The 24,633-nt window shown below is 43.5% G+C and overlaps 1 protein-coding gene across 7 annotated transcripts in view; it reads right to left on the minus strand.

The window, feature by feature from the left end:
* LOC147020008 (estrogen receptor beta-like) overlaps positions 1 to 24,633 on the minus strand; it is a 295,296-nt gene that overhangs the window by 171,193 nt on the left and 99,470 nt on the right. For 6 of the 7 annotated variants that reach the window (XM_085894930.1, XM_085894929.1, XM_085894931.1 and 3 more), the window contains one exon: positions 17,023 to 17,222. In XM_085894930.1, the coding sequence (XP_085751056.1) occupies positions 17,023 to 17,222 (200 nt within the window). The remainder of the gene's footprint in view (positions 1 to 17,022; positions 17,223 to 24,633) is intronic. The other variant, XM_085894935.1, reaches the window with a different exon arrangement.

The raw sequence follows: 24,633 nt of genomic DNA on the forward strand, positions 1-24,633 counted from the left end.
CCGCAAAGATGACTGCATCATCTGCAAAATCAAGGTCCGAGATCTTGACATTCCCAAACGATGCACCGCAACTTGATCTCTCCGACATCCTCCCTAAAATCCAGTCCATACAAGTGCTGAAAAGTGTGGGGGCAAATACACATCCCTGACGAACTCCAGTAACAACTGGAAATAAGTCAGAGATGGTACTACCACACTTCACAGCACTCTCAGTACCAGAGTAGAGTTCAGACATCAGATCGATCAGTTTTGGTGGCACCCCACGAAGACCAAGAATCCTCCAGAGGACATCCCGATTCACTGAATCGAACGCTTTACAGAGATCAACATAGGCTGCAAGCAGCCCCTGCCGAAACTCTCATCTGCGTTCGGTGAGGACACGAAGGGCAAGGATACGGTCAATCGTTGACCTCTTTGGTGTAAAGCCTGACTGCTCTGGACGCTGGTGCTCAAGCAGATGGTGGCGAACCCTATCAAGAATTATCCGAGCAAAGACCTTGCCCGGCACTGAGAGCAGCGTCACCCCTCGGTAGTTGTTGCAGTCTTGGCGATCACCCTTCCCTTTCCAGAGAGGGACAACAAGGCCCCTCTTCCAGTCAGTTGGGATGATGCCTGTGTTCCAGGCAGAGCACAAAACTGCATGCAATGACACGAGTGCAGCATTTCCACCAGCCTTGAGAAGTTCGGCATGGATGCCACAGATCCCTGGAGCTTTGCCCCGTTTCAACTGGTTCACTGCAGCCCGTGTTTCCACAAGCGAAGGTGGACCACAGTTGATTCGAGGGTCAGCAACAGGGATTGTAACACCCTTGACGTCCAACTCGACAGCTGGGGGATCAGCCTGGTACAACCGCTCAAAGTAACCGGCCCAGCGGGCCTTCACTTCAGACTACTCTCTCAAGAACCTACCACTCTCTGCTCGAACTGCAGTGCTCCGAGGGATGGGCTTGGATGAACGTAATGCGCGAATTCCCCTGTAAGCGGGACGAGAATCACCTGTCCACAGGTGATGCTCTACCCCCTCACAGATTCCTCGCACATAGGCCTCCTTGTCCACCCTCAGTGCACGTACAGTTTTACGCCTCAGCTCCCTGAACAGCTCAGCTCTGCCATTCAGCCTGGCCCTGCGACTCTGGTCAATGGTATCCAGTGTCCCTTGAGAGACAAAATTCTTCTTTGCCCTGCGGTGAGCTCCAAGGCATCCACCGGCAACATCAAGGACGGTGGTCTTGAAGGCGCTCCACAACTCTTCAGGACCCCCCAAAGCACCCAGACCCCAAAGTGTCCACTCAGCCTGTTCGCAAACTCCTCAGCTACTCTCTCATCCCTGAGCTTGGCAACATCCAGCCGAGGCTGGGATGGTACCATTCTCCAGGATTTAAGGTGCAGCTTTAGAGTTGCTACAACAAGCCTGTGGTCAGTATTGAGCAACTGAGCCCTCCGGTAAACCCTGCAGTTCTGGATCATCCTCCAACTACCGTCAATGAGGACATGGTCAATCTCCTTTGCCACACCGCCAGCGTTGGAATACCAAGTCCAGCGATGAGCTTGTGGGCGCTGAAACCATGAACCAGCCACCCTAAGTCCATGACTTCTTGCAAAGTCAAGGAACTTAGTGCTATTCTGGTTCATAGTTCCTGACCCATGGGGACCAACACACACCTCATAACCATCCCTATCAGTTCCAGTCGATGCATTGAAACCCCCCAAGACTAGAAGTGTATCTCGTCTGGGGCACTGATCAACCACAGACTCGAGTGTGGCATAGAATGCATCCTTCACGGTGAGATCACTCGCCTCAGTCGGAGCATAAACAGAGACCAGGGAAATGACACCTAAGGAGTGACGAATCCTTAATCTCATAATACGCTCGTTGACCGGTGTTACCTCAATTATCATTGGGGTCAGCTTATTGGACACAGCTACAGCAACTCCTTGGGTATGGTAACCATCAGAGCGACCAGACCAATAGTAGGTGTAACCACCTACCATTATCTCACCGCAATCCGGTCTCCGAACCTCAGAGAGAGCTGCAATCCTGATGTCCAAACGCTTGAGCTCAGATGATAACAGAGACAGGTGATCATCCTCTCTTAGGGATAGGACATTCCAGGCACCCACCCGAAGGGACCGCCTCAGGTTAACCCAAGGAGACCGCCGTCTGGTGGACGACACCTCAGCACCACTCCGACACACTCTCCCACAATCTGACCCAGGAATGTTTCCCCGTGGTTTCCCTCCTATCATCAAAGATTGGGGGTCCCGAAGGCTTTGCCCCAATCCCGTCATCCGGTGAGCTGCCCTGCGAAGGGAAGTTGCGCAGGAGGTACTCCCACGGAGTGGGTTTTCAGATTTTTTTGCGTTTTTGCGTTTTGCGGAATGAAGGATTTTACGGTGGCCGGAGTGCAAATCCTGCCACCAACCTCCTAATAAGAAGTGACCCAACTGCAGGAGGACGTCCGCAGACAAAGTTGGGCACTAGATATGGATGGCCGTTGGCTCACAAGGAGCTCCTCCGCCCTTTGACACACCAGACATAATCTGCTTAACAGAAACTTTCCTCCTTCAAGATGTCCTTGACTCCTGAGTATCTCTCCTTGGTTACTCCCTCCTCCAGTATGATAAACCAGAGGCTCGTCCTGGCAGCGGAGTTGCTCTCTTCATCAAAGACTCCATTCCTCACTCACCATGTACTGCCCTCTCTCACCCTACGCCTCCAGGAATACCTCTGGCTTCGGCTTCCCCTCCACTCCCACCTCATGTATATATATATATATATATATATGTAGTTGTATATATATATATATATATATATATATATATATATATATATATATATATATATATATATATATATATATATATATATATATATATATATATATATATATATATATATATATATATATATATATATATATATATATATATATATATATATATATATATATATATATATATATATATATATATATATATATATATATATATATATATATATATGTATATATATATATATATATATATATATATATATATATATATATATATATATATATATATATATATATATATATATATATATGTGTGTGTGTGTGTGTGTGTGTGTGTGTGTGTGTGTGTGTGTGTGTGTGTGTGTGTGTGTGTGTGTGTGTGTGTGTGTGTGTATGTGTGTGTGTGTGTGTGTGTGTGTGTGTGTGTGTTGTACCATCCACCAAACAGCGATGACTCAATTTACATCTCGCTCTCCTAAAACATGGAACATTTATCCTCTTATCCCAACTGTCTCTTCCTCAAAATGTGGTGAGTTCAACTGTCATCATGCCAGATGGCTGGGTGTGGGTACCTCTCACCTGCCATGGCACCTCAGCAAAAGACTTCTGTGACTCATTAGGACTGACTCAATCTGTCAACTTCCCGAACTGGATCTCAACCAATGGTACTCATCTCTTTTGGATCTGATTTTGACAAATTTCGCTGAAAATATCTGCTGTTCTTCCTTCGCTCCAATCAGTTCATCTGACCACATGCTTGTCAAAGTAAACATCTCTCTGGCTGTTATTAGAGAACCACCTCACCGCCGTCGAGTCTGCATTTCACTCAGGGACTTCAAGCAGCCATCAAACTTCTAGACTGATCTCCCATCTCTACTTCCTCTGACATCAACTTGTACTGGGAATTCTTTCATCGAGTGTCTGTCTGTCTCTGTCTCTCTCTCTGTCTCTGTCTCTCTCTGTCTCTGTCTCTGTCTCTGTCTCTGTCTCTGTCTCTCTCTCTGTCTCTCTCTCTCTCTCTCTGTCTCTCTCTCTCTCTCTGTCTCTCTCTCTCTGTCTCTCTCTCTCTCTGTCTCTCTCTCTCTCTGTCTCTCTCTGTCTCTGTCTCTCTCTCTCTCTGTGTCTGTCTGTCTGTCTGTCTGTCTGTCTGTCTGTCTGTCTGTCTCTCTCTCTCTCTCTCTCTCTCTCTCTCTCTCTCTCTCTCTCTCTCTCTCTCTCTCTCTGTCTCTCTCTCTCTCTCATGCACAGATTTATCCAATCTCATCTTCAGTTGTCCCACCTTTCCTCCCGCCCTTGGTTCACTGAATCTTGTGGCGAGGTAGTTGTCCTGAAACAACTTGCCTTTGCCTCATGGAAAGCAAATCCAACTGAAGGCAATCTCAATTCCTTCCACAAAGCTCAGAACAAGTATGTGTCTACCCTCAGGAGAGCCAGAAAACAACATCCTTCTCATCTCAAGTCTGAACTCTCAAACCCGTCTCCCTCCTCCAGATCCTGGTGGTGTCTAGTTACGGCTGTTTCTAGTGTATGTTCCCCCTCCATCCCCTCCCTTACCTCTTTTTGCCACACTGCTGAAACCACACGTGAAAAGGCTGAATGCCGAAACTCCGTGTTTGTTTCCACATCTTGTGTCCCAAACCCATCTGTTTTTGTTCCCACCTTATCCAGGCACACCTATCTGCTCCTAGCCTCTGTGTCCTTTTATCCTGACAAGGTGGAAAGTTTGCTCTCAAATCTTGACTCAGATTCTGCAACAGGTCCATACGGCATCAGCCCACATGTCCTAAAAACCTGCTCTGCTGCTCTTGCTCACCCCTCTCTCTGTTCTATTCACCCTCTCATTTGCTCAAGATCATTTGCCAACTAACTGCTTGGAAATTAGCAAACATTACCGCTCTTCATAGAAAAGGTGCAGAAATAGATCCCTGTAACTGTAGACCAATCAGCCTTCTCCCAATCATCAACAAGGTTATGGAATCCATCATCGCTTCAGACATTAAATCCTTCCTCTTCTCCAATGGCTTAATATTTGATCATCAATTTGGATTCAGATCAGGTCACTCTACCCTGGATATGCTGCTTTTGCTCTCCCAACAATGGATGGAGGTCCTCAATGCCAGACATGAAATCAGAGCCATATCCCAAGACATATTGTGTGCCTTCGATATGGTCCCGCACCCTGCACTGCTCACCAAACTCTCTTCCTATGGTATCCAAGGCCATCTCCACTCATGGCTCACTGACTTCCTCTCCTGTCGTAACCAACATGTGGCCCTAAATGGAGTTCTCTCATCCTCTCTTCCTGTCCAGGCTGGAGTTCCACAAGGCAGTGTTCTGGGCCCTGTTCTTTTTCTGGTTTAAATCAATGATCTCTCAGACTCTGGAAAATCCTGTTTATCTCTTTGCTGATGACTCCACCCTCTGCCTTACCATCTGTTATCCCTCAGATTGGTAAGCAGCAGCCTTTTCACTCTCTGCAGATCTGGATAAAATCAGGTCAAACACATGGAACATATCTTTCAACCTTGACAAATCTCACACTCTCTCTGTGTCTCTCCAAAATGACCGTCTGGAACCCCCCCCCACCCCCTAATATACTGTCTCAACAATCCTCTTGAAGTCCTTTCATTCAAGCTTCTGGGAATCACTATCTGCTATGATCTTTCCTGGGAAAGCCACATTTCCGAGCTGGCCTCCAAAGCCAGTCCCCGATTGGGCATCCTCCGTCCTGCAAAGTGCTTCCTTGGCACACCTGAGCTCTTGACCACATACAAAGCTTTCATCTGCAGACTGATAGAGTACTGCTCTCTCCTCTTGGCTGATGTTCCCGCCTCTCACCTTTCTTGGTTTCACGCTGTGGAAATCAAGGCATTTAGGATCATTGGTATTTCCCGCATTGAGGCTGAGTCTTTGGGTCCCTCACTCTCTCACCACAGGCATATCGGTGGTCTTTCTGTCTTCTACCGTCTCCACGGCCTCGCCACCCCCCCCCCCGCTCGGTCTGAGATCTACTCCTCCCTCCATATTTCCGCAGGGTGCTCAAGGTCCGCCAGCAACCCCCTTCTGGTAAAACTACCAAAATCAAGAATAACTGCTCACCTGCACCCTTCAATTCCTCTGTTTTTCCTGCCTTTGGAACAAACTCCCACACTCTTCAATCCCACTACTCCCTTCAGGTATTCAAAACAGCTGTTCACCACCACCTATGTTCCCCCTTCCAAACCCACGATCTTTTCTACCCCTGCTAATCCACTCCAAATCCACCTCCTTCAAATTTCCTGCTTTCCTTCCTGAAAGTCCTTGCAGTGTCCATCTTGCTTACCCCATGTACCACGGCCCACCCCTCTCCCACAGATCTCCTCATGTCTCTGTGTCCCACTGTTTTTTCTTTTCCTTCCCTCTCCTGCCCCTCCTGTCTCCTGCTCCCCTTGTTGTGCATTTCTGTGTGTTAGCTCTTATACGAGCCTCGACAGTGCATACCAAATTTCTTTTTTTAAGTGAGCTAAACTGCGTCCTCTACTCAGGATTTTAAACTAGCCAATACGATATTCCGTGAATGGTAACCAATTGCCGAGGCACAGGGAATAGTTGTCATACTATGTACATTCTTACAAGCCCGAGTTGCTTTTCTCTGTTCGGATGACTGACCCCGTCTGATCACCAACGGGACGTGTTGTTCAATACGATCCTTCAATCTCAAAGATGCGCGGCCCACCTACCTGAAATCACACTGGCACTGAAATTAGTAAATAATCTTACTTGTATGAGAGGTGGGCAGAACATATTTATGGACTGACGGAAGCAACCGGCGGGTGGTGGAAATCACTCGTGGTTGAACAGCATAATAAGAATGGGACACTGTCTGTTTGATGTGGTTTTTCAACGGTTTGACTTTATATTTATTTTGACTATGATGGCATGACTGTGTGACAACTGTACCACAGTCAACGTTGAGTCATCATGAAAACCATACCCACCACCCCAACTAGCCCTCAGCTAATTAGCATTCTGTTTCTGCAGGTACTTTTGTGATTCATCTCCACCTAATCATTATACATGATGGTTCATTTCTGCCAACTCAATATTAATGATGCTCTTTGTCTATTGTTCCACCAATCAGGTAATCCCATCCATTCTTTCTCTCTTTCAACCAATCAATGTTGAGAACATTACATTGTAACTTTATAAACGAGAGTTTGGTGCTTATTTTTCATCTGCTTGTGATTTTAACCTGAGGAGTGCAAGTCAAAAATCTTTGACAATGTCTTTTATTGAAACACATAAACCAGGTGATGCGCTCTTTGTGAACAAGCATGGAACAATCTCTGTTTTCTGTCATATATATTCTCCAATATTGCTCCTTCTGTTGTCTCAGTCCTCCGATCGTCTGCATCAACTCCAGGATGCATGTGTTCTTCCAATAACCCCTTTCCAGTTTAATTTCTAAAATCGAGAATCACTGCACACCTCAACTCTCTTATTCCTCACTTCTCCCATCTATGGAACAACCTTCCAGAGGCTGTTCTGTCTCACTCTTCCCTCCACGGCTTCAAGCAATCAGTGCACTGTCATCTCCAATTCTGACACATGATCTAAATTGCACCTATTAACATTTCCAAACGCAGCCAACTTATTTAACGAGTTTCAGTGTTTCCTCCCTTCTTCCCTTTCCTCTTTTTCTGTTCATTCATTCCCTTGATGTTTGTCCCACTGTCAGTTCTACATTGCTCTTCCATAAGCCTTGCCCTTGTAAAAAAAAAAAAAACACAAAAGGCTCATCGTGATGACAAGAAAATAAGTGGGAATAATAATTATGGACATGCAGGTTGGGAAGGTACATTTCAAACTTGGGTGTGCTGTGCCAATAATTTGCTGACACCATAACTTTGAGATCAAGATTCCTCTTCCTGTAGACAGTATGGGTTGTACAAAATAAAACTCAGCACACACGTTTAGATTGTGGCTATTGTTCAGGTTCTGCTTCTGAAGTTGTGGTACTTCTCCAATGTGGTCGGCAAATGTGAACACTGAAGGGCATGGAAGTTTGAAAAGTGAACAAAATATAACAACTTTCCCATGGTTCCATGGCATATAAGACAGTGCCTCAGATATGAAAAACGAAAAAGAACAGTGTGCAGACAATGAACATAAATTGGTCCCTTCACAGGTGCAGCCACGCAGGTGGGACATCAAATGTCAAAGCAGAGAATGGTCACAGGGGTCCAAGTCTAGGCTGTACAAGAGACGGGGTGGAGAGGGGAGGGGAGGGAGGAGTGAAGGCGATGTTTCAAACAGCTGTTCAAAACCACAGGACCATATAACGATCTGTGAAAATGGGCTTTGTGCACAGTCACATTGCCATGAGAGAGGATCACACCTTTGGTTAATATCCCTTGGTGTTTGTCAATGATGGCGTGATGCAATTGGATATCTTGGGTACAAACAAATACCATGCTCGTATAACATTTTGAATGCCCCATGTGGATACTGTAAACCTCAAAATGTCAATTTGTGCACCTTTTTGTCGTGTTAACATTGTGGAGAGAGAAAGAGAGAAAGAGAGAAAGAGAGAAAGAGAGAAAGAGAGAAAGAGAGAAAGAGAGAGAGATGTGATTGATCAAGTTTTTCAGCTTGAACAGAAAAACACATTTGACCCTTCGATAATACGTGTTCATGAATGTGGATGTTCTCGGGTGCAGGGAAGGGGGAGGGGGTGGCTAAATTTTATGCGATCCAGAAAGAAAAGCAATGGAATGGACAGTTTAGGGAAAATGGAGGGGAGAGATTGTAGAGTGGAAAAACAGAAATTAGGTTGGAAATGAAGGAGTGGAGGGAGGAAGGGGAGGGCGTAGGGTGAAGAGAGTGAAAGGTAAGGGGTACAAGGGAAGAAGGGGGTCAAATATGTGCCATATTGATGTAGATATTTGCAAATGAATTCGTTTTAAAGTAATCACATTATAAAGTAAACAAATATAGCACAATTTCTGACAACCTTCCCACCCAAACCCCTCCAGAATGACCCAAACATTTTTCTTACATTTTCTCAGAATCTCGTTTCCCTTTCTCCCCTCATCTCCAATTCAGTACCCTCTGATTTTCACCTCTATTCTCCCCCATTCCCATGGTTTTCTCGATTTTCCACCACCACTCCCATTCCTTTGCTCCACACCACATATTGTAATACTTGACTTAAAAAGAAGCTCGACAACATAAGGGCAAAATTAAAGGTTCCTACATTATCATGACATGTATGTTCAAAAACCCAATCATTATAATGTAAAAGGTCCTTATTATGGCAACATCGTATCCATAAAGATGCAGTGATGGTAAAGTCCTGAAGGTTACCTATCATGGAGATAAAAAGGTCATTAAAATCACAATCAAGTCAGCTTTCATGGAGGTCATCCCACGACTACTATAAGAGCTTCTTTCATAAAATTCTTCCTTTGATCTATTTTTCAAACAAAAAGACGAAACACAGAAAGATCAGTTAAGGCTGATCAGGAAAAAGATATTTTGGCGAAACAATTTTCTCAAAGGCATTATTTAGCTAAAGGATAATTTTTTTCAAGTATGCTTCAAAGAAATAAGTTTTGAAACCAAATGAGACAGAGATTACTCTCACAATGCCTGAATTTTCTCCCAAAAATTCAAAAGCTACTTTTTTTCACCATATAATCTCATTGGTTTGTAATTCAACATGTATTCCATTCTTTATAATTTGGAAGACTTCGTTCTACCTTCTCAAGATACTTCCACATATTAACCAGCATAATGGTTAGAGCGTCCCCTTTGAGTCTGCGAGGTCGGCGGTTCTATCACGACCCTGGCCGAGTCATACCTCAGACTTAAAAACCCCACCCTGGCTGAGTACGTGCTGCTTCCTTGCTTGATGTGCAGCATTTAAAAGGGATAGAGTATGGACAAACAACCATAGCTTGACAACCATTGCACAGGCTCAAGAGGCCTAATGGCCTCCTCCTGTGTTGAAGTTGCATGGAGCTGCCGAGGCAGTTTTTCCTTGGTTGGGGGGCACAACCATGGATGGGTCGCCACTCCGACGCAGCACACTCAAATAGCTCATTCTTCCCAGCAAGCTGGTACTCATTTTCCCAACCTTGGAAGGATGACAGGTTGAGTCAACCCACCTGCCATTAATCAACAGCACAACAGTGGCTCAAACTCAGGATCCAAAGATCTTAAGCAAGCCACCCTAACCTTTAAGCCAACATCAGGCTGGCAAGGTTAATGTAATTGGTTTTTGTGTCTGTGAGTGAGTGTGTGAGTCTGCATGTCCATATACAAGGCTCTGTCTTCTTGTCAGTTGTAATTACCATACGCGTGTAAAGCGAAAAGCGAGATCAAGCAATTGGTTCAATTTGTCTGTCTGTCTATGTCAGTCAGATATGTCAGTTTATGACTGAGAAACAACTTCATTTAAATTGAATATTAGATTTTTGAACATGAATTGGAACATCAACCTGTAGTTTAGCCGTACTTTGGGGGATGAATTTGTCATGAGTGCACATGTGCAGAGAGGAGTGAGTTTTTTTTTTTTTAAGTCTGGATGACTGGCAATAAAACAAAATCGAAACTTATTCCAAACAGGAAACATTGTTTTTAAGGACGTCATAAAGGACACAAACAAAAGGCATGGAAACCTAATGTGACGTGTTAAACAAGGTATAAAAGATGCTGCATCAACAGTGGTAAGCTCCCAAAAAAATTTTTCGACAACTTTTAAAACTCTTACTTTATTTCAATTGAATTATATACTTGAACACCGTAGACCACAACACACACACACACACACACACACACACACACACACACACACACACACACACACACACACACACACACACACACACACACACACACACACACACACACACACACACACACACACACACACACACACACACACACACACACAGTTTTATTGGCACTTTCAAAAACCTTTCATTTTACAGAACTCGGCCAAATATTACAGCATTTTACATCATCTCTACCAATCAAATTTGCTGCTTGCAGACCCCGCCCATGTCATTTTTTTTCTCAATACTGCACGGGGTAAGGTGTTCTATGTATCGTCTAGTTCCAACTACTCCAATGAATAAAAATTGCCATAATCACCAGGAGACCTCTACCCACCCCCCTCCCCACACACCGCCCCCTCCACCCAAACCCACCCCACCTTTCTGGTCCCAAATACAGCTATCTCAATCATTGATATTTCAAGACAAGTCAATCTGCCAAAACATTGCATGTTTGTGCTTAAATGTTGTTCCAAAAGAGAATGGACATTGCCACGCATAAAGGATAATCTTGCATCCACTTCAAAAGGTGCACATTTGAAAAAAATCTCATTAGCATGGCCAGCTGAGCCCAACATGCAGAGCAAGAGCAATTATGGTAGTGACAAACCGCAGCAGTCTGTCGATGCTCCTTAAACGGCACTTACAGAGCAAATTACAGGAACTGATGTTTATGAACGATTCTCGCATTGGAACGAAAACAAAATCACCAATCTCATGAAGATGTTTCTGGAACTACAATTGCAAGTTTAGGGACTGAAACAATTAAACCAAAGAAATATTTTATCATTTGCTGTTTTGTTGTCAAGCTCTGAAAATAAGAATCAAAATGTTTTCCCAATTCACCGGATTTTTTCCCCCAAACAATGGCAAGAGAGTTCCAAACACTGAGTGCTAAATCTGCCCATTATACAGAGCACTGCCTTTTGGTTGAATAGCCCATCTGCACATGCAATTATGGAAAAATTAGCAACGTCCTTTGCTGTTCCAACTCAGTGTTTATATTATATACTTAACCTGGACAAAGGACAAATGGATAATTAGCCGAACAGATTCTCTCGAGAAAAATCTATTAGCCAACAAACAATGTTAATGAATGCTTCCTTCAAAAATGAACACACATTCAGCTCCCTGCAGGTGAGTTCACAGTGATGTCAATAAAGTTAACCTCAACATAATAACTCGAGAAGCAAAATCGGTTCCAAAATGCGAGGCAGCACCCGTGAGTAACTACAGTGACTTCCATGCCTGGATATTAAACTGACAAAATGTGCCATCAAGGCAGAATGAAAATCTAATTGTCAGTAACTGTGCACAACATCGGTGCTGAGTTTATACGAACTCTGCAATGGCTACAACATTGGTGAAGGGGAATAATCAAATTACATCTGCAAAATGGCAGAATTTTCACCTCCCGGCCAACCCTCCCAGGTATGTCCCCGTACATTCCATGATTCTCTGCTCTCTTTCTCCCATCTCTTCACAACCTTCTTTTCCTTTTCTTAAACCTCAGACCTTGCCTCCCCTCTTCCTCTGTTCACTTTTCTCCCATGTCCCCATCCATTCCCTTCTTATATTTCATTTTCTAAACTTACTCCCCAGCTTATCACTGCTTCCCCCCTCTCCCCTCCCCAAACCCATCTATCATGTGGATTTTGCAATAGATCCAAAATGACACTGTAAATAGTTGGAACTCGGGGCGAAAGGGAATGGCAAAGAGGTGGTGACTAAATATAACTCGCTCAGACAAAAATATATGCATACAGTTCAAAGGTTTTGATATGATGGTGGAGTCGTATTAAATTAATTAAGGTTATAATGTGCCATGCGATACAGGAGGGACGAACTAACTTGTGTCCTGTGAGACAATTCTTGCCGAGAATCCTCGGTTACATACATACAGGAATAAACAACATGATCATTCCCATGAAACACAGTTGGAATGGCGTGGAGCCATATCTTCCCAAGTACTAGCAAAACATATTGTCTGCTTTTAGTTTATATTCTGCTCGTTCTTAACCCATTTGTACAACTCGAGCAGCCCATCATAAGCGACTCGACGTCGGGATGGATTTCACACTTAACATGTTCATACGAATGATAACTTCGACATTTTGTTGCATGAACACCCAGAATCAACTTTGGGTGCCTGAGCTCTCTGTTGGTGGGTTGATGCAAATGGTGACGATGTTTATTAAACACAATATAAAAGTGAAGTTAATACTACAGCATGATATATTTTACATTAAGTAACCAAAGCAATGCCTGACTGACACCAAACAGGTTTTAACGAGCGACCACCTGCTTTTGATGCTGTTTCGATGCGGATGGTGATCTCACATAAACAGAGATGTCTGCTGAAATTATGCTGCCCAGATAATATACATTTTGTGACTGATATAATTCATTTGTTGGACATTTGGAAAACAAAATCTATATGCGGTATTCAAGGAGCAGGAGGCTGATACAAAGACTACGGTCGTTTCATTATATTAATCATTAGTACAGATTTTTGAGAAGCAGCTGTGAATTGATCGGTGATATATTGGATAGCCTCAAGTAGATATCTTCAAGTTACTAATGAAGAAGAGTATTTCACATCCACAAAATTTCACGAATCCTCCCTCAACTTGGCTTCAATGTCTGGGAAGACTGGACAATTTGCTATCTGATATTGAATCGATAGAAGAATCAGCAGGAAGGTTTATAGACATAGTCTGAAGAACAGCTGCAAGAAACTGCGTGAACAGTGTTCGAGTATAGAAAGCTGTTCATCACCGTCTGGGATCATCACCTATCCAAAACCATGATCTTTTCGACAACCGTTAAACCACTCCCACTTCCGCCACCCCCAAGTTTTGCTTCTGTATCCATATTGTCCACCCCTTGCATTCTCCCCTACTCTCATCATTGCCCACACAACCCTTGTTTGTCCGTATCCATCTACTTTCTCCATCAGCCCTGCTGTTGGCATCCCCCCCTCTCTCTGCTGTTCCTTTTGTGATGTTGCATCCTGATCCATTCTGTGTTCTAAATCTTCCACGAGCCTTGACTATGTATACAAAAAAAAAACATTTAAATATTTGAATGGAACAGCCTTTCCCTCCTTTCTAATTCAACCACTAACAGAGCACTTGTCTTGGAATAGTTTGTTCAATACATATATCTAAGAACCCACAAACCAACAATTCGAATGTAGTAATCACATGCTCAACCTTTGGCTCAAGAGTATAAATGTACAATCAAAAAGTATCATGGTTAATAAAATTGACTTTCATTGAGTCTAAGAGTGAAAACCATGACCATAAACAATCATAGTTATCAGATATTGTAATGTAACACCATGATAGAGCAATAGAGAGTGCTCAGGATATAATAGCAACAAAAATTGCCGATAAAGCAGTTAGATTCCATCTCTAGTTTGTATCAATTGCCGTGACGAGTCTGAATGCTTCGTAACACGAAGCGAATGAGAACACATAAATATGAGAGATGAGCGAATGAGAGCATGTAACATGTCGGAATGCAATCAGGCCACCCCAATCCACAACATCTGATAAGATTTCATAACGGGATGCCGAATTGTATGCTTGGCTGCCAACATATATACCTAGCCTTATGCTCCACTGAATTGTTCTTGCTTGTATTTAACGGAAGCATATTAAATCTCATTTTGCCATTATGAAAGGATTAAGGTCCTGCTGACCCTCTCAGGATACCGACTTTTCATTTACTTTGCATAAACTTAAGAGCATCTTCTCATCGTGGTTATGAGCAACTCTCTTGATTTAACCGGAAAAAAGTGGCATCTGCCTAAATTCTTGCTGGCATGTACCTGAACGCATGTGTTCCATCAGTAGTTCTGGAGCGTATCAGATCTGAACTGTGGGAAGCCATCTCAGAAAGATAGCTAAGTAGTGGTGTTCTACTTCTGTGTGACAATGCTACTCAGGCTGCCATTTCTACCTTTGGTTTGTAGCTATTCATCTTATATCTCCACAATCCAGATCAATCTCCGAGTGATCTCTTTTCAAATCCGAAGGTGGATGTGTGTGGAACTCATGGCATAGATAACAACTGATGACTGACGTAGTCACGATGTAAGGGATTGCTTCATCGGAAGGTGAAAGGAGCAAATGTATTGATGCACTGGGAAACTTGTCTGCATTGAAAAATAAACAAATTATTGATCACCCCTCACAGTTGTTTTACAATAATCGTATAAGAAGCGATCAACAATTTTTTTTTCTTTTTGTATACCATTTTGAGGCTCGAATGAGAGCTTACACACAACACACAGCAAGGGGGGGGGGGATGAGACAAGAGGGGCGGGAGTGGGAAAGACAAAACAATGAGGAACAGAGACATTAGGAGATCTGTGGAAGGGAGAGGGATGGGGCGGGGAACATGGGATATAAAACATGGACATTACAGGGACTTTCAGGAAGGAAAGCAGGGAATTTGAAGGAGGTGGGTTTGGGGTGGATTAACGGGGGTAGAAAAGATTGAGGAGTTGGATGGGGGGTGATAAGAGGTGGTGGTGAACAGCTGTTTTGAAGGCCTGGAGGGAATAATGGGTTTGAAGAGAGTGTGGGAGTTTATTCCAAAGGCGGGAAAAAAGAGGAATGAAAGAGTGAAGGTGAGCAGTGATTCGTGATTTTGGTAGTTTTACCAGAAGGGGGTTGTTGGCGGACCTTGAGCGCCCTGCGGAAATGTGGTGGGGACAAATCGCAGACACATTGGGGGGGGGGGCGAGACCGGAGAGGAGACGGTAGAAGACAGAAAGACCACTGACCTGCCTGTGGTGAGAGAGTGAGAGGCCCAAAGACTCAGCCTCATCGCGGGAGATACCAGTGATCCGAAAAGCCTTGGCTTCCACAGCATGAAGCCAAGAAAGGTGGGAGGCAGGAGCACCAGCCCAGAGGGGAGAGGAGTACTCCATCAAGCTGCGGACAAAAGCTTTGTATGTGGTCAGGAACTCAGGTGGGCCGAGGAAGGACTTTGCACGACGGAGGATTGCCAGTCGGCGACTGGCTTTGGAGGCGAGGTTGTAAATGTGGCTTTCCCAGGAAAGATCATGGCAGATAGTGAGACCCAGAAGCTTGAAAGAAAGGACGTCTTCCAGAGGATCGTTGAGAGAGTGGATGGGGTTTTTTTCCAAACGGTGCTTTCGGAGAGACAAAGTGAGAGTGTGAGATTTGTCCGGATTGAAAGACATGTTCCACGTGTTGGACCAGTTTGTGATTTTACACATATCTGCAGTGAGCGAAGAAGCTGCTGCTTGCCGGTCTGAGGGATGGCATATGGTACGGCAGAGGGTGGAGTTACCAGCAAAGAAATAAAGAGGATTTTCCAGAGTCGGAGAGATTATACTGAACAATCATCCCTATTTTTTTTTATGTGCTTGGCATTGGAAATACGGAACAAAGATTGCGTGACTTGACCACAAGACATCCCCTAAATTAATAACGGTAGGCTATCCGCAGTGGGAAGCATGGAGAAACTGACGTTTCATGTGCTAACCCATCGTCTGAGCAAAAGAGCATGGGGTTAACACCAGAAACGTCAAGTCTATTGCTCCAACAAAGAGCTAACACAAAAACGTCGGCTCTTTTGCTCTGATGAAGGGCTAACATCCAAAACGTCAGCTTCTCCTTATTTCCCACCATGCTTAGCATTCTCAATCAATGTCCTGTTGGTTTCATCTATATCGTTTTACCTGGTTATTGATGCACATCCACAAAAACCTTCAGCAGCAAGACGAGTTCTTAATTCTGTACATGAAGCATCTACATAAAAAAGGGAATTAAAACCTTATATTGTCATAAAGAGGAAAAACCAGATTGAGTTTCACACATAAAATGCAGTGATGGTTAAGTAAAAAATAAATAAATGAATTCGATGTCATACGAGGTTATAATTGGTGCATTCGATCACATAAACAATGACCTAAGCAAACACCAAGGAAACGTAAATACACAATGAAGTGTAACTCAATCTGTAATCACATTCGTGATAACTTGAGAAAAATCCATAGTAATGACATTGTTGTGGAACTTGTCTGGAAAAAAACAAACAAACTCCAAAGTAACAAAGTAAAATGCACACAAAGAATCACACCAATGAAGAAAAAAACCTGAAATAAAGCATTTGAGTGGAGACAATGGGGAATGAATCTGAAACAGCATTTAGGAGATATTAAAAATGCATAATTTAGGCTGTTTCTCGAGTTTTCTTCATTTGTTAGAATATAATTATCTGCTGGAGGTGGTCTGATTGGAGAACATGGAACAAGTTTTATGTTCTGCAAGTGTCAGGTAGTCTGGGAGTATGTAAATATAAAGTTGAAAACTTTATAAGTATATAAAATTGTCGATGCTTAATTGTTCCAGTTAAATTATCATTTTGCTCAATTAATTTTTGCATTGTACCTTGCGTGCTTCGTTTAAAAAACGCCTTGCAGCCCTCGCATGACCAAACGCCATAATGGTATCCTGAGGCATAGTCACTGCATACGGCACAGAACTGAGCATTTCGTTCAGTCCGCCCGGGCCCTGCGGCGGGCTCACCGTGTGCAGCATCACCCTCAACTCGTGTGCAGAACAGGCTCCCTGAGGCAGGTGCACGAGTCCTGCAAGAGAACACCAGTAATTGGTCTAAAACACAACATCCATTGGTGAGATTCCGGAAATTGCTAGGACATTCCTGATGATCACTTAAAGTAACTGAAGTATGATAGACAAAAAGATATTGCATCTACAATATTATACCAAAAGTCATGGGACACCCCAATACACATAGAGGGAGGGAGGAAGAAGGAAAAGATGGGGGAGGGGTGTTGCTGCCCAGGGTACAGTTGAGTGGGAACAGTCTCCCCCCCCCACTCCTTTTCCAAGAACTGTTTGGCCAAAACAATATCAAGCAGTGCACCACCATCTCACGTCATCCCACAATTTTGCCACGATCATTTTTACCTCCGTTCACTCTGTATAGCACATCTCTCTTGCTTACATGTTGCTGTGTTTACACTTTAAAAAGTTTACAGACACACACACACACACACACACACACACACACACACACACACACACACACACACACACACACACACACACACACACACACACACACACACACACACACACACACAATATATATATATGTATATGTATGTATATTGTTACGAAATCCACCGGTTCGACACCACGCACGACCGCTTACGGCCCAACCGCAGTCGCGCGTCCGCCGAAAACCAGAATTCAGTCGTAGCTTCTGGACAACTCCGGAAACCTGCTACGGATGCGTTAACGCACCATAAACTGCCAATATTCTGTCCATGCGGTACAGGGTTAATCGCTGAATCTCGATATACCTAATTATGCGCGCAGACAGAAGTACCGAGAATTTATACCTCGACGGAACTCGTACGGAAACGAGCCGCTTAGCGCGCTCGTTCCGTGTGCGATGCCAAGCGGTTTTAATCGCCAAGTTCTGTCGGACCAAATGACCACTTTTATTGGCTTTAACAGCCTGCTAATTTCCCGAACACACCGTGGAAGTCAATGGGAAGAATGGACGCAACAAGCAGGTTTACATTCAACAATGAGGCATTTATTAAACAAGCAAGCAATCAATGGGGGAAGGGGACATGACACGAGCAAAGCCTACAGCCGATGTCTATTCACTTATGTACAGGCACGCACTTAAATCATTTATACTTTATAAAGACAAGGCACCACAGAAACAGACTTTCATACAAAACCCAGAAAAGAAACGGGCCCGTGAGCCTTTATTCGGACTCAGAGCCTGGATGACCGAAGGCTCGCAAGAGGCCGGGCAGGTTACCTGGCCGCCCCTTGTGACGGCTCGAAGGTCTTCGGGTCGGTGACCCCTGGTGTCTCTGCTTGGCCCTTGTGTCGCAACGCGCCAGTCGCTTGAGCAGCCGGGCGGCTTGAACAGCTGGGCGAGCGGCTTGAGTGGCTGCTTGGTTCCCCTTGGTGGCCCGGCTCTCGTCGCAGCCTTTTGTCGGGCCTGGCCGGCGATGCTTTCGGAGGAGTGAACAGGTCCTTGTCTCTTTTAGAGTTGATGCTCTTTAATGACCCGTCCACTACCTTAGTGACGCTGCTCGACCGCAGTCAGGGTCGTTTTCCCGGACCACCAAGCTCCGCCGCTGCCGCTGGCTCTCCTTGCCCGGACTCCGACGACTCGCTGGACTCCACCGCAGCTGGCACTTTGGCTTCTCCTCCCGACTGGCACTGACTTCTGAAGCCGCAACTTGCACTGGTTCAAGATCCCTCTGACTCTCCACGACTGGCTTCTCTCCACGACTTCTCTCCACCGCTCCCCTACTGACTTCTGCACACTCTGGGCGAGCTCCGCCCTTTATAGGTGGGGGCGAGCTGCCCCTTTAACTCTCACCCAAGGTCGGGCTCCGCCCACTCTTCACCTCCGACCTCTCACCCCTCGAAAGTCTCGCTGGAAACCCCATGTCTGACATCACTAGTTGGTTTTGGGGAAGCCGTCCTGTGATCCATATATGCAAATCGGCTCACGGTTTGTTCAGGAGATGATGGTTGGGGTTGTTTGTTCGAGTTTGTAGGAGATGATGGTTGCGATGTTTGTTCGCGTTGTAGGAGATGATGGTTGGCGCGGAGATGGTGTTGTTCGTCGAGAAGATGGCGGTTGGTGTTGTTTGTTCGCGTTTGTAGGAGATGATGGTTGCGATGTTTGTTCGCGTTGTAGATGATGGTTGGCATGGAGATGGCGTTGTTCGTCGAGGAGATGGCGGTGTTGCGATGTTTTAAAATAAAAGATAGAAAAGAGTATTGACCACCTCAAAGATTCACAGCCCGGCACACGAACAATTCCCTTTACACATCGGTGGGGGGATCCTAACCTGAAACACATACTTATCGAAATAACTGATCTTCGGGGAACCTGAATGATGTTCTGTGAATTTCCACAATCGCAACAATATATGTATGTATATATATATATATATATATATATATATATATATATATATATATATATATATATATATATATATATATATATATATATATATATGTGTATATATGTATATATGTATATATATATATATATATATATACTGTATATATCTCGTCTTTTTTTTTTGTTTGTTCATTCCTTTGCTTATTGTATTCACCTGCTGCTCATTGTCAGTTCATACCATCCATAACCTCACTCTTCCCTGAGCCTCGACTTTTGTAAAAAAAAAAAAAAACATTAAATGCTACATGGCAGAGGAAGTAAGCAGGTGAAAAACTGCATCCAGAAATCCACGTGTTTTGAAACTTTTATTCAATTATGAGCAAATACAATCAGTCGCTTCGCTGACGGGTGGTATGAAGGAGGGGGTTGAGAGAGGAGGGAGGGGAAGGAGAGAGAGGGAGGGGAGAGAGAGAGAGAGGAGAGGGGGAGGGGAAGCTAGGAAGGGGGAAGAGCAAAGGAGGGGGGAAGGTGGGGAGAGCTTTGCCTCACCAAACGTTGCTATACTGTGGGAGGGAGGGATGCGAGTAGGGGGTGTGTGTATGGGGGAGAAAAAAAAAAAAAAAAAAAAAAAAAAAAAGAGAGAGAGAGAGAGAGAGAGAGAGAGAGAGAGAGAGAGAGAGAGAGAGAGAGAGAGAGAGAGAGAGAGAGAGAGAGAGAGAGAGAGAGAGAGAGAGAGAGAGAGAGAGAGAGAGAGAGAGAGAGAGAGAGAGAGAGAGAGAGAGAGAGAGAGAGAGAGAGAGAGAGAGAGAGAGAGAGAGAGAGAGAGAGAGAGAGAGAGAGAGAGAGAGAGAGAGAGAGAGAGAGAGAGAGAGAGAGAGAGAGAGAGAGAGAGAAAGAAAGAGAGAGAGAGAGCGAGAGAGAGAGAGATATGGAGTAAGTAAAGAGAATGATATGTTGTGCTTAATGACCAAACACACACACAAAAACAAACATGTCAGAACAGGTGAACACACAATGACACAACAGAGTTTGTAAAGTACCGCTAGCACATCTGCAAAAACTTTGATGTCCCAGTTCCAGAAAATTTGTGGGAACATGAACCAAAAGTAATCACTGAAAACATGGAAGTACCTACCGCTCACTGACGACTTAATGATCCTGTGAGTGTAAACATCAAAAACAGTGTTGCAGCCAGATATCAGATATCAAACTTAGGTACAAAACAAGAGAAGGCATTGCTGATTGAGGTGTTAATACCAGTGATTTTGGACTAAACGATGTAGAAATCAAGAAAATGACCAAGCACCAAGACCTCAACAATGAAGTGAGAAGATCCTGGAAGCTGAAGAATGCCAAATTGTACCAGTGATAGCTGGACCTACAGGAATGATGACAAAGAACCTCACAGATATATTAAACATAGGGCAATACTCCTGGGCGCTCATCTGGTAGTGGCTGGATGAGATGACCAGACAACCATTGGTTGTCATGGATGACCCACAAAATATATAATTGAGAAGAAAGTAAATACCTATGGATATATTTTTAATGCCATGAACAAACTTTGGTAAATCACAGGTGATAAGGGTTGTGGTCAAGTTTAATCTAAATTGTGTGTGTGGTTTCAAATAAGAAAGCAAATCCATATTTTGGGGGGAAACCCCACACGAGAACCCCTTAGACCCCAATTATTATTCCCGCGCTTTCGAAGAAAAGCTGGAATATTGTGATTGTCTCCCCCGTCCGTCCGTCCGTCAGTCCGTCTTACCCTGTAACTCCTCCCACACCGTTTGAAATAGGAACTTGAAACTTTGGGACATAGTAGATATATGTATGGGGAAGTGCACAACACTTTCAGATTTTTGATATGGCCCCGAGGGGCCGGGCCAGAGGGGTTGGGGTCATGGGGGTCGATTAAAAAAAAATTGTCTTATAGCTTTTTAAATAAAACATATTCATGAGTTATACAGTTCACAACATATTTTTTTAAACACATGATGATCAGAGGGTGCTTGGGGGTAGGGGGGTGCTTAGCAGATCGGGGGTCAAAATAGCTCCTCCTACACCGTTTGAGATAGGAACTTGAAACTTTGAGACATAGTAGATATATGTATGGGGAAGTGCACAACACTGTCGGATTTTTGATATGACCTCTAGGGGCCGGGCCAGAGGGGGTGGGGTCATGGGGGCTGATTCTTTTTTTTAAATGTATTTACCATTGTACATGGTAAATTCTTTTATAAAGAACTTACTTATGTGGCCCCCATGAGTGACAAACAGTCACAGGTTTTACTGTATTTATCTTATTGATTATGAGTAATTATAATTAGTATTATACACAGTTCATTCCTATGATTAAATTGATGCACAGTTCTATATTGTTGGACAGTGTTAAGTTAATGTTTCATGAAATGTTGACATGCTTGCAATGACTTCTGATTTAGGAAAACATAGTAAGTCTTTGGTCATAAAGCACATCAAATAGAAAAGAATAGTCAATCCATTTTGCAAGATAAAATTTCACCTAGCGTCAATGGGACAAAGAAGTGCGCGTGGGAATAAGCGATGGTGTGCCATCGACAACGTAGTTCTAGTTTTTAATGTCGTGAATAAACTTTAATACATCACGGGTGGTGAAGATGGTAGTCAAGTTTCATCGGAATTGTAGTTTTGGAGAAGAAAGCAAATATATATTTTGGGGGTCAACCCCACTTAAATCCCCTGAGAGGTAGATTTTTCTCATGTCATGAACAAGCTTTGGTACGTCATGGATGATGAAGGTTGTGGTGAAATTTATCGTTTGAGAAGAAATCACATACCTCTTTGAAGAGGCAACACACTCCCCATCCCACCCTCCCCCCCCCCAAGTAAACTCCCTCTGTAGACCACTTCAGACCCTGTTTGTTAATGCCATCACAGGTGATGAAGGTTGTGGTCAAATTCCATTGAAATTGTATGTGTAGTTATTGAGAAGTTGCAAATATTTTTGGACGGACGGATGGATGGACGGACAACGCGCAATCGGAACTACTTTACAGGTTAGCTAAAAACCATCCTTGGGAATATTATAACAAATGAAGTACAGTTGGAAGCTGTTTGGGGCTCAGTGACGATCTTGAAGAGAGCCCTCGGCACAAAACTTTGAGAACAGAAAATTCACAGCTTGGTCCATGAATCGTGACCCTCACCAGAATGAAGGTGGATACTTTTTGAGTACACCTTGGGAGGACTCCATTCCACATTCTGAAACCCGCATATGTAGATACAAATCAACGATGCGTGCGAGCGAGCCCACGCACGCACGCATGCACACACACACACCTTTATTTGTATAGATGACTCATCCCTCAATCTCAAAAGCAGTCGTTATGCTCGCAGTGCTTACATAGAGAGAACACATAAACAGATTTGTGAAAGCTAACATTAATCCTAAACACGTAAGCACGCCTCCCTTGTTGCCACCTTCACAGCTTTTCTTTCCAAACTGTTCGATTATCAAATGCAGTTAAAGATTCCGGAACTTATGGTTGTTTGCTGCAACAAGGATATCATTCCCTAAAAGCACGAAACAGTCATTTGCATTCGAAACCTGCGAGAATACAGCATACCGTACACGTAAACGATATTGCTTCCAGCTTTCTGGTCCAGCAGTTTAAGGGTGTGATCAAATCACATCTATATTTTGCCACATTTGTGCAATTTGCCTTTGCATATATTTTTTCACTTCATGTCCACCAGGATGCTTCCCAGATAATCATCAAACAAAAAAATGTGATGCACAAACTCAATATGTGTCACCATTATGGTTCTATGTATTAGAGAATCATTGGAAACTACAGGGGGAGCACACGGGAGAGTGCAAAACCTCCGCCGCCAATACTGCTGGGTCATTCAAGTGAACCTTATATCTTATTCATTAAATATGATGTCAACAGTGCTGACAGAGTTATAGTTCTTTTCTCCAACATTTTTTTTTTGGGGGGGGGGGGGTTGGAAATCACTTAAAACATGTAGAAAAAAGAAATCGAAATTTTGTTGAAAAAAAAGTTGCAAAAATTTTTTTTCTCTAACAATTTTTTTTTGGGGGGGGGGGTTGGAAATCACTTTAAACATGTAGAAATGCAAAAAAAAAAACTATTTTCTCTAAAAATATATTTAGGGGGGGTAACTATTTTTTTTTGGGGGGGGGGGTTGGAAATCACTTAAAACATGTAGAAATGCAAAAAAAAACTATTTTCTCTAAAAAAATATTTAGGGGGGGTAACTATTTTTTTGGGGGGGGGTTGGAAATCACTTAAAACATGTAGAAATGCAAAAAAAAATTCTCTAACAATTTTTTTTTGGGGGGGGACCAAGTCCAAAATTTAATGGCATGATCCTTGGACCATACCTTACCCCCCCCCCCCACCAAGTTTCGTCGAAATCCGTCGAGGAGTTTTACCGTAATACTGTTCACAAACAAACAAACAAACAAACAAACAGAAAGGGGTGAAAACAGTAACATCCATCCATCTTCGAAGATGGTGGAGGTTAATTAGTTACATCAACCATTGATAGATACTAAAGGAGTGGATAATTGAACTTTTGATTAGCTGATATTAGAACTTTGTGGACTCACTTTAATATTTTTTTTTATTAAGACACCCCACCCCGCCCTCAACATATGAACCTGTGTCGGAGTGGCGACCCATCCAGGATTGCGTCCAATAGTCAAGGAGACTGCTTCGGCAGCACCAACGCTCTGCACAGAGTATGGTCCCAATGGTTGGAACATATGAACATGATATAAAGATTCAGAAATATGCTTTCTTGTTTGGGCCAAATGGCAACTTTATCATAAAACTACCTGTTTAGTCATCCTGCAGGTTGATATAGAATGCGAATTTGAAGTAGAGTTCAACATTTTTGTTGAAAGCAAAGATAGTATCTTACGTAGGTGATATTATATTATAATAATAAACTACATTCTACTGCGTACTTATGAGAGGTACTCATAATAGTTGTACTCAGGATGTGCTACGTACTAAAGACGTATGCACGTCTTACTGAGAGGGCCGATCTTCCATGAAATTTGGTGTTGCTCCATG

Source organism: Eptatretus burgeri, chromosome 9 (assembly GCF_056783735.1).
Source record: "Eptatretus burgeri isolate ZD-2024b chromosome 9, Ebu_testis_v1, whole genome shotgun sequence".
Lineage (NCBI taxonomy): Eukaryota > Metazoa > Chordata > Myxini > Myxiniformes > Myxinidae > Eptatretus > Eptatretus burgeri.